The sequence below is a fragment of the Protopterus annectens genome, chromosome 1.part1, assembly GCF_019279795.1.
Source record: "Protopterus annectens isolate FY-2018-M chromosome 1.part1, PAN1.0, whole genome shotgun sequence".
Classification (NCBI taxonomy): Eukaryota; Metazoa; Chordata; order Ceratodontiformes; family Protopteridae; genus Protopterus; species Protopterus annectens.
The window spans coordinates 81,325,408-81,337,459 of record NC_056726.1 but is presented as its reverse complement, the minus strand read 5'-3'; the positions used below and the strand labels follow the sequence as shown (position 1 = coordinate 81,337,459).

Here is a 12,052-nt window from a genome sequence, read left to right as displayed (position 1 = left end):
CCTCTTAGTTTTAGCCTGAACTTCTGAGAAGTATATACCAAACAGTAGGGGGCCCAGCACTGACCCTTGTGGCACCCTGCTGGTGACAGATCTGCTGGTTGATGTAGAATCACCCACTTTGATAGTCTGTGACTGGTTTGTGAGCCATCTTACAACAAAGGTGTTTACATTCAGTTTGTTAAGTTTATCAGTAATGCCTGAGTGTGGGATTGTGTCAGAGGCCTTAGTTAAGTTGAGGTATGCTGTGTGCACAGATTTGCCCTCACCAATGGCCCCGGTCATATTTTCAAAGAAATCCTCCAGGTTCAACAAGCAAGATCTGCCCTTGGCAAAGACAAATTGTGCCATATCCAGGGTTTGGAGGTTACCTATATCTTTATTTATGAGGTCCATGATGATACGTTCCATGGCTTTACAGATTAGGCTGGTCAGACTTATGGGTCTATAATTCCCTGGGTCTGTTTCTAAGCCACCTTTGTGGAGGGGAATAACTGTTGCTGTTCTCTATTCTGCAGGAACAAAGCCAGTGGTTAGGCTGTGATTGAATAGGCTACTTAATGCTGATGCTAGTTTATGTTTTAGTTTGTTTAGAAGGCAGCCTGGGATGCCGTCTGGTCCCATTTTTTTGCCTTAGACAAGGCTTTAATGACCTGCTCTTCAGCTATATGGGGTAAGGGGGAAGTTGGGGGCAAGGCTTGTGATAAGTTTGGAGGGGATAAGGGAGTGAAATTTTTGCCAAATATGTCCATTAGCAGGTTTGCTATATCTGTGGGATCAGTGTGTGTGATATTGTTAATCACCAGTTTGGCACATGCTTGGGTCTTACCTTTTAAGCTATGTATGTAGCTGTAAAAGGCCTTAAGAATATCCTTGACTTTGATTGCTAGATTTTCTTAAAGTTACCCTTAGAGTATTTGATGTGTTGTCTTATTTGCCTGTTGAGGCTGACGAGGGTACTTTTCTATTGTTGGGGCCTTGCCTTAGTTTTCTTAGACAGCAACTTTTTGCATTTGTTGTAAAGTTTGTTGATGCTGGATGTCTGCTAGGATGGCTTTTTTTTTTACTTGGGGCTCTGGCTTTGTTCCTCTCTGGAACAACCAAGTTTATACACTTATACATGTGACTGTACAGTACTTAGCATAACCTTTGGTGTAGTTACCACTTCTACCTGGGGATGAGGCTTGGAATGTATTTATACCTTCCCGTAGGAGGGAATAGTTTGCTTTGGCGCAGTTTTTTAGTCTGACTTTGCCCTTTGTAAGTCCTGGTGTTACTACCAGTTTGAAGGTGACTGATTTGTGGTCAGATTTATCTAATAATGGTCTGACAGTTGCAGTGGTGCATCTGATTGTCACATTAGTGAGGACCAGATCTAGTATGTTTGTTCCTTTTGTTGGAGTTAGAACAATTTGTTCCAGGGCATTTTAGTTAACAGAGTCAAGGAACTTCTGTGCTACTGAGTCAGTGCTGAAGTAGGTTTCTCAGTTGATGGTGGGATAATTGAAATCCCCATGACCAGAATATTTGGCAATATTTGGGTTAACACCAGATTGGTTAAGTAGGCCTCACACATCATGATCCATGGAGTAGGATCTATAGCTAGCTATGACATGAATAGGGGATTTAACCACACTAATCTGAACTTGGAGTAACTCCATGGAGTTTTCCAGTCTAACTAGTTGGGAGGTAAATTTATCTCTAATATAGACAGAAACACCCATCCTTTGCTTCTCACACATTTGTTTTGTAGTCTAAAGGTGTGGAAGGCATTGCACCTTTGAAAGGCTGGGGTACTCTCTGAGACCTTAAACCAGGTTTCTGTGACTGCACAGACATTTACATCCTCTAGTGATATAAGTGCTTCTATAGTGTGCAGTGTTTGGTTTAAGCTCTTAGCATAACCCTTATTTTGTTATGGTTGGCAATTTTCATATCAGCAATTTTGTTTTTGAGACCTTGCCTTAAAAAGGTATTATAGGAGAGGCAAGAACCTTTGCCAGCAGCTGAAAGCCTAGTGGTGTCAGGTGTAAACCATCTCTGGCAAAGAAGTGAGGTTAGTCAACCATATCATCCCAGTCTGACAGAAACTGCATCCCCTTTGAATGATGCTAAAGACTAAGCCAATTATTGAAATTGATCATTTTTTTGTTTATCGTGTGGCATCATTCTAGGAGAGGGTATTATGCTGCTCAAGGCTACAGACACACCTGCCTGGGACACATATGTGGAGAGCTCAGTCATGTATCTCTTCATATAGTCCAGTGAGGTACATCTCAGTTTGTTCACTCCAACATGAGCTATGACAGAGTCATAATGGTACTTGTCGCAAAGAGACATGAGTGCTTGCGTGATCTGATGAATCCTGGCATCTAACAAGCGGCTGGCTGTGACTTTCTCATTATCTAACCTGGTGAGTAAGACATCTGTGTGTCTCACTATGGAGTCTCCAAGGAAAAGAAAATGTGTTCTTTAACTGTTATGCCTTAAGGGCTTAGTAGGTGAGACACTGGTGTTGCTATGTGTCTTGGTAATGTGGGATTTGTGTTACTTGTTGCAGTCTTTCAAACTTTATTGTGAGAAAATGCAGATATGCTCCAACCTGCTTTGACAGTTTGTTGTATCTCACCATCCATGGTGATTATGGCTCAAACCTGATAAACCAGGAATGTGCAGACTGTGGGGAAAAATATATTCAAGCAGATCAGTCCTAAGTAGGATGTCATTAAGTAACAAGTCCCCTCTTTACAAAGCTAGCAACAGATAAAACTCTTGTATGACTCTGTTACAAAATCTCACATCTGTTAACACAAAAGAAGATAAAAAGACTCTTTATAAAGGAGTTATATTTCTTATATCTATGTATGTGTTGCATCTTATTACTTCTACTGCCTAATGAAATTCCTACAATTTACAAGAGGCATTCAATACAATTTGTCATTTATTGTTCAGTCCCTAGACTGAAACATTGCCTTATTTCCAAAAAGCAAGTATGTTTTCCATCACACAAAGGTGCATTTTATGTTCAGCTACTTTGATGTACAAGATTTTATAGCAGAAACCATATGATCCTTACTAAGATTATAACCTAGAAAAAATAAGTTCTTCATAACAAGTTAACGTTAATGTTATCTCACTATTCCTTTAATTATATTACTGGCTTCACCTCCTTGTATCCAAAGTTATGGAACTCTCTTCTTTTACAAGTAAAAACCCGATTTATCACCCCATCCATTAAAGAAAAATGAGGAAGTGTACAACAAAACTATACCACATGCAACTGCAATAATTAATATTGATTTATTTTTGTATATCTTACTTGACTTTCTGACTTCATCTAGCCTAAATAAAGTTGATTCTGATGTGGTAAGTCTATGAGTTTGCCTCCATACTATATTTTTGAATATTTAATGTATGCTTTTGTCTAAATTAATTTATTTATCCTGTCTACAGTATAATGTGCGTAAGTGAGCTAGTCTACTTAAATAAAACTAAAATAAATCTTACTGTTGGGCATCAAAATGGTCATCACATTGCATTAGGCATTAGGTTTAATTCTGTCAATATTTTTCTTGAAAGATGTTAATGAATGATATACCTGATGCAGTGCACCGACAATCTTCCTAGTCTCTTGATAAACAATCTCAGCAGTCCAGTGTGAGTTCAGTTTCTTGAGTGCACGAGCCAAACGGTTGTGCTCACGCAGCCACAGAGTGTGTACTGCAGCTAGAGAAGTAAGTTCACTAGATCTGCTGTCTCCAGCAAAGAAGCACTCAATCCTTTCCTTTTTTGAGGCTTTTGGATCTTGTGCGCATGCAGAAGGAACCTTGTCCACAAAAGGTAAATAGTCTCGTCCATTATCTGTATACTGTGTATTTACGCGAAGCAGCCCCTCCTCACTGGTAAGATTCCTCAGTCTCTTTTCTAGTGCAGGAGTGCTTCCATAGAGGGTTGAGGCATCTAGAAATGAGCTCAGTCCATTCATCTGTTCTCGTGGATTAGACAAAGTCAGGTTGCCAAAAAGAACTCCCTGATCTCCTGTACCACATGCTGCTGAAGAGCGATAAAATGGTAAACAGCTGGTTCTTGAGCCGAGAGTATCATTACTTGATAACTGCAAAAAATATGATAGAATATGTAAGATTCTAATAAAGTAACTGTAGACATTGTGTCACAGCATAAATGCTGAAGTTATATGTTAAAAGTAAGCACGATTCCTATATTTAGCAAATTCACACTTATTAGAAAGATATCTCCTAATTTACTAAAAGGTCTTATATCTCCATAATGCATATGTACAATAAATCATTTCCTATTTCTCCCATAGAACCTTTGTTTAACATGTAATTTATTTGCAGTGCTACTATTTCATCTTAATTAGTCTTCAATAAAGCTCAGGAAGGATGGTTTTCTTAGCTGCAAACTTTTTATATGGTATGTTTACTGATATCTTACTACACATATGATTCATTTTCACACTGTTTTAATAATATTTAAGCATTTTACTTATATTGTGGTGAAACATGATAAATATCTGGGGGCATAGTTAGACAATGTTGCTCTGAAGTGGTTTATAATTACGAATGAAATAAAAAAATGCAGATCTTTTGTACAGTTGTGTGAAAGCAGAAGTTCTAAAAAATGTTGGGTCAACAGTACAACTAAAGTAATATTTAACAAATTCAATGCATCATGCAGTTACCACAGCCATCTTTGAAAACCTAGGGCTATATATTTATAGCTTTTCTGTGCTTTACTTCATCAATAAAATATAGTCCTTGAAATAATGTGTAATGTGTCATGCTGTCCTCGCTAAGCTTTATGTTTGGACATCTGTGTGTATGACTCATCTGCAGTCAGACAGCTGGTCATTTGGTCAAACTGAGTGCCTTTAATAACAGCACTGACAGTGGCCTTCATACCCCCAATTCATGTTATTTTAGAAGATGTTGACATGTTTCAGAAATAAAGCCTTACACATGAGAGCTTCTTTTAACTTGGTTTATTGCAGGCAAATCTTTTTGAATTGTACTTAGGATATTGTCATAGCTAGCACACTTGGCCTCTTGGAATAAAAGTGCTCTTGATAAGGTCATTATGCTGTACTTTTGAGAACAGTAACAGGAAGCAGATACTGAAAATGTCTCTATATCTCAGTTTCTTCACTTTACTTTAGACAGTGATCAGTTTATTGCATAAGGGGTAAGTTTATAAAGTTTAAGAAGGAAAACTAATGAAACTAATTCATCTTTTAATGATAACAAAAAATGTCTATATCACTTTCCATTTTAATGGCATCAAGGATCAACCATTTTGTTTTCAGATGATGTATAATCCTTTTGTACGAAAATGTTGCAAAAAGGAAATACTACTTTTATGAATTTCAGAAATCATTATATGCAGTGAATATACATGTTGCTTGTTTACTGAAACTATGCCTGCTGATTATAGCAAAGCTTTGGACTACAGTTCTTACTTGCTCTTCAGTTAATATTTCTGATATGTTTTTTTCATTGTTTATCTTATTAGAGCTTACCATGGTTTTCATACAAGAAAGAAGTGTACAGTCACACCTTTCACTCCTTAGTGGATAGTTTAGGTCAAATCTGACCCAATGTGTTAGTTATTCTTACTTTTTGTTCCTGTCTTCTGTAGCGCCCACTCTACAAAAAAAAAAAAAAAAAAAAGATGAAGGAGGGTATGACACATCTCCATAAGTTTCTGTTAAGGCCTGGTATTGTGGGTTCACTACATAATTATTCACATGTCATTAGGGGTTGTTTAGCTGCAAAATCATGTGCCTGTTAAGTGTCATGAGCTACTAGAAGAAGGTGCATGCTTTAGTAGAGTAGGGTAAGCTACTAACTTAAACAGACAAACTATATTTAATGAAATTATGCTGTGATAATGTAATGTAGAGAGGCCTAGAGCCAGAAGTACAGTCATAAAAAAGAGATTAAAATATGCTGGACCAAAATGGTCCACAGCAGATTTCAGCAGGCCACTATACTAACACAATGGCCAAGCTGAATTATAAATGTTTATGTGTTACATGAATATTTTAAATGTACAACATTTAATAGAAATTGCTAGTTTCTGATTATTCCATGTTTATGAGGGGAGTGAATATCAGGAATTCTTGAAGGCAAGGTTCATGAAAAAAAGACAAAATCCAAAAATATTGCAAGGACGGGTAGTTCTGAGTGTATGTTAGATGCTTTCCACACTTTCACTAAGGGACTTGTTGATGACTCCCACTGTTGCTGTGTCATCTGACAGCTGAGGATCATATTTAGTCTGTCACCCATTGTATCACAGCACACGAGGATGCAATGGTGCAAGAAACATAAGAGTCTCCGTGTACCACTTTTGCAGTGGTAACGCAGCAGCCATACTAACTGCAACAGAATGAAGCTAGTCAGCTCATAGTTAACCTGTTTCAATGCATAGCATTCAGCAGTGTGTCACTGGCAACTTATCTCCCTTGAGAGGATACATATAGGCATTCCAGAACAGTATTTTAAAAAGCATGTTGCACATGATACCATCAAATCATAGAACAAGAAAATTTAGCAGGGTCTGAGACTGAAAAAAGAGCTGAAGAACTACAAAAACTGGAATTACAGAGACAGAATTTAATTTCATGTAAGGTCTTATCTCACCTTGTGCTTCTTTAGCATTCTGTTCTGCTTTATGTTTCAACTTATAATGCTCGCATTTATCATGCCTTAATTCTGCTCTGCCTACACTGAACTGACATGCTGTCATTTTACATTATGCTCTGATAATACAGACAAAATTGCATGTTTCTGACTTAAGGTCTGAGCCTGCAGAGTTTGTCTTTAAAATTCATAGATAATTACTTCTACTACTGCTGTCAAGCAGTTAAAGCAGTTTACTAAAATAACTTAAAATAGTTCTAAGGGGCATCAGAATCACAAGAGAATATAAGTATTTGTTACTAGCCAAAACAGGATGCTTGTTCACAGTAAGCTAAAAGAATGCAGTCTCAGCGGTGCAACAGGTAATATACTCAACTTTGTTGTAGAAGGCTGCGGGTTCTACTCTGACACCAGGCAGATAGATTGCTGACACTGCAGTGCAGCATAAGGGAAGGGTAAAGCACTTCTGAGTGTACTGTCCTTCAGATCAGACTTTAAATCAAGATCCCATCTGCTTGAGTTGGCAGTAGATCAGGTGGATGTAAAAGGCCTTGTACCATCGGTCAAAAACAGAAGGGGAAGCTCCTTGATGCCTTGGACAAATTTCCCCTAGTATTATAAATATCACCTCAGATGTTCCCTGAAAAAGGCCACTAGCCTGTTAGGACTAACATAGTCAACAAAAGATCAATAAATAAAACATTACTGGCTAGTACATGTATAGTCATATCAACTGCAGCTGTTAACATATGGTGTTTATGTAAATCATACTGTTTGATACCATTACATTCAAAGGTTGACATCTGTTGCTTGTGTTTAGTTTGTAGTACATTGTTATACATATTCCTTCTATAGAAATTACTAAAAACAGTGTTCCCCTTCCTAAAATGAAGACAAATAATTCTTGCAGTAATCTAACCTGTTTTGTGAAAGTATAGTTTTATTGCCATACTTTTACCACTGTCTTATTTTAATATACATTGACAAAATTGTGATATTGCTTTAATAACAAATACCACACTACAATGTTTTTCTTGTGTAGTATCTTCAACATTTAGCAGTTCATGGTCAACAAATGGCAACACTATGAAATTTCTCTGTCACTGGATGTTTACATTTGTTATTGCTTTCTAAGTGAGAAACATGCCGTTTGCCATATAGTGTAACAGCAAGACTCAAAATGTTGTTGGTTGCCCTGTAGTACTTTAACAAGACTCAGAATATCACTGCAGATTCATAGATTCATAGATTGTTACTAGGCTAATAATCCTGGGGCCTTTCTAAGCTTAGACAAGTTTTCCTGAACAAATAATGATGTCCTGTATCCTAATAGGACATTGAAGGTCAGGCATTTGTAAGTTACCTCTGTCCATAAGGGTCAAGGGTGCCAGGCCCAGTGTACATTTCCTATTTCACATCCACTGGTCTAGGTTGTGCTTAAACTGGGTAATAGACTCAGTTTCACATGGATGGGAAGCCAGTTCCATAGGAGAGGCAGTCGCTGAGATACATATCTGTCTCTCCAGCATGTTCTTTTTAAGTCACAGACAAAATTCATGTCTCTAGACCTTGTATTTCTTGTGTTCTTTGACTATGAATAGGCAGGAGATTCATAAGTGTGGGGTTTGCAGATGCCTTGTTAACCAGGTAGAGATCACTCCTCAACAATCTATAGGGGACTGAGTAGAGGGAAATGGCTTTAAGGGGCTCTGCATAAGGCAGGTTCGTTATGCCTTGTATTCCTTTTGTAGGGAACCTCTGGGGTCACTCTAGTTGCTGCATGTGCTTGGTCAGGTACCTACCAAGGGAAAATTGTAGTATATGGTTGGTCTAATCAGGGCGGAGTACAGTGAGATAATGACCTCTCTGTACCTAAATGCCATGTCCTTACTTATACGTTGCACAACATAAAAGGATTTCCTCACCACTGTGGCCATGTGTTGGTTGAAGGTAAGGATACTGTCTATGTGTGCACCCAGATCTCTGACCACTGGGTTAATTCTTAGGGGCATATTATCAACATGGTGATTATCCAGAATGGTTGACTTCCCAAAGGGTACAAGTATGCATTTCTTAACATTGAGTTTAAGGCCATGGCTTTGACACCATTTGTTAGTCAGATATAGACCTTCTTGAAGAATGTTAGTGTCTGCAGGGAAGTCAATGATAACACCCTGCTTGCAATCATCTGCAAAGTTAGTCAGCCACAAACCTTCAGCATTTTTTTCCATTTTGTTGAAATAGATGCCCAAAAGGGGCAAGCCCAGTACTGAGCCTTGGGGGACTCTGCTAATGATTGGCCTTTTGGTGGAGGGGACTCACATATTTTGACTTCCTGAGTCCTATCAGTGAGCCAGATAGCTATCCAGCATATGATAAAAGGGTTTATACCCAAATCAGTGAGCTTGTCTATAATTCCTGAGTGGGGTATTGTATCAAAATCCTTGGCCAGGTCAAGGTAAGCTGTGTGCACAGTCTTACCATCATTGAATGCTTTGATGATCCTGTCAAAAAAGTCCACCAGATTGAATAGGCCTGACATCCCTTTAACAAAGCTGACCTGTGATGAATCCCGTGTTTGCAGGTTACCTATGTCCTCATTTATCATGCCCATGATGATGCTTTCCATGGCCTTACATATGAGGCTGGCATTACTTATGGACCCACAGTTACTTGGATCAGTGGTTGGACCTCCTTTGTGCAGGGGAATGACTGTAGCCATCTTCCATTCTTTGGGCACAAAACCCAATTGAAGGATTCAGTCAAAAAGTGATTTAAGTAGACCAAAGAATTCATGTCTCATGCTATTTATTAAATGTTCTAGGATGTTATTGGGCCCTATCAATGCAGTGATTTTGGCAATGGAAATTGCATTGATGACCTGTCCCCTAGTAATGGTTGGGGGGATTGTGGTATGTGGTATTGCCTTTGGACTATCGGGGGGATAGTGGAGGGAGACATTTGAGCTGAACCTGTTAGCTAAAGTGAAATGTACCTTGTGTCTGAGAGGGAAACACCTTAACTATTATGCCAACTTCCCATTACATTATGCCAACCTCTCATTCCGTATACCAACCTCCCATTCCCATTCATGGGTGTTTTAGGTGAAATTTCAGTATTTCAGAAAGTCTCAGATATTGTATTTTCCTTATACATTTAGTTGCCCTGTGCTCTGAGACGTGAAAGAAGGTGAGATATACACTTGTTTTCCATTGTTTCCCTTTTCTCTTTCTTTATGCAATCTGAGTCAGTGCATGTACAGTGTGGGTAGTTTGGGAAGACTGGCATCATGTCAAGGGTGTAGGAGCTCATGTCCACTATAACAAAGTATGTTAAAGAGTGTTGTACTATTTGCTGAGTGCTGCTATGCTGAAGTGCAACATCTTGCAATGCTTAGATGTTTTGGTAGTGATTTTGGTGGTGATTAATTATGTGTCAGTGAAACAAGGTTAATTTAAGTGGATCCAGAGTATTTCTAAACCAGTCATTTCAGAGGAATAGAGGGTGGAAAATGCTACATTTTTTGTTGGTGTTAATATTATAAATATTTGTCTCAATTTATTTCCTTTTTATTATTCTTGGTGTATCTTCTGACTTACTTAAGAGAAAAAATAACATACTTATCATGTATGATTAGGTTTTATGCTATTTTTTGTTAGCAGTTTACTAACATTTAAGAGTAAAAAACATGTAAAAACCACCAGAAACTGTCTTTGTCCTTAGTTTACTTTTATTTCTTTTTTTCTCATAGCATTCAGATATTTTTTTAAGCTTCAGTCATTCAGATTAAAGCAGAAAGCCAGCCACATTTTTTTTCTGTGTGGATTATTTCTTTTTGAATTGTGTGCTGGCAAGAACGAATTTAGAGACAGTATTATAAAACTTTTAAGTAGACATTGCTAAATATGCTTGATATGCTGATGCTACTAAATTTAATGACATTGAATAAAAACATCCATGACAAGGATAATTCACTAAAAGCTATTCACATAATGAAATTTATGCATGATGAATTAGACTATTAATATGATCTGATCTAGCAATGGAAAAAGACTCAAAAGACTGACAAAACAGAAAAAAAATCAGTTAATGAACTGGTTAATACAAGTTCTTCTGAGTGTGACAATGATAAAGATGTCAGAGATTTGCTATCAGTAGAAAACCATAACAATAACTTAAAATTATCTATGCCCCCTCTTGCATAACAATTGTTTGGGCAATAGCAGATGTTTAAACAGTGACATCATCTGTGTTTCCTCATTCTTCTGAAATTACCTAAAACTGTACATCCTATAGGGAAGGCAGGTGGAATGTGTTTGTACAAAGGTGTAGTGAAAGGTTCAAATTCAGATGAAAAAGATGTAGGTCAAATAGGATCAAAGTGAAAACACTGGACAAGTACGCAGTATTGCCATTTGTAAAAGATTTGCATCTATCATAAGTTACATTAAAGAAAACACAGGTAAAATTTTAGAAAATCAGATTCAAGTCTTCCTCTAATCAAACTTTTATTCAGGGTATATTGTAGCTGATCTGCATAGTTTTATTACAAAGATCACCATTAAGGTACTGGTGGATCATGACAAGTTTTATTCTAGTTACCTAGAGTATAGTTATTTTAAGTTAAGGGTTACATTGCACTTAGATGCCATACTATATAAGAAACAAATAAGGATGCTTGGTATTAAAAGGCTTTGCAGACATGATAATTATACCAAAATGGAAAGAGAGGCTTTGCGTGAGTTATAGAAACTAAGTAATGTTATTATAAAATAAGTGGTAAAGTAATGCTTGACTAGGGTTATTATATGTCTACATTGTTAAATATATGGGAGTAATTAAAGTGTAAATAAATAAAAGAAAAATAAAGTACATTTATCTCTTATGGATAAGAGCAAAATTTAATATATTTTAGCTTTAGATGAGCTATTTACTGATGGTCAAATATTTATTTATTTATTTATTTGCAGTTTGATTACCGGGGAAGTCCACTGGGCCGAATTGACCCATTTTCAGTGGAGGCCCAGGGAGAAAAGCTCCAAGATGCATTATACAATTTAGATACTACTGATAGTTAATATTAACGATAATATTATGTAGAATAGTTACTCATAAATGTGTTCAATATCATGCATAGTTAGCAAATTCATTAAGCTTGAAGGTAGGGATCATACAGTTTCATTTGAGGAAAACGGGTATGTGTTAGGTGTGGAAACAATTTACATACAAACCTTTTAAGAAAATATAAATATGCTTTACATACACACATCAACAGTAGAATGCTATTTACAATATTTACAAGGTTGGGCTGTGTGAGGTTAGCTGTAGGAGTTGTTGAGAGCTTAGAGAGAAGCTATAGAAATTGTTGAGAGATTAGATAGGCTCATAGGAAG

General features: G+C 37.2%; 1 protein-coding gene across 1 annotated transcript in view; it reads right to left on the bottom strand.

Moving 5' to 3' along the window:
• The window catches only part of TPO (thyroid peroxidase), a 1,574,682-nt gene that overhangs the window by 362,561 nt on the left and 1,200,069 nt on the right, over nt 1–12,052 (bottom strand). The window contains exon 5 of the mRNA XM_044086790.1: nt 3,596–4,111. Coding sequence (XP_043942725.1) covers nt 3,596–4,111 — 516 coding nt within the window. The remainder of the gene's footprint in view (nt 1–3,595; nt 4,112–12,052) is intronic.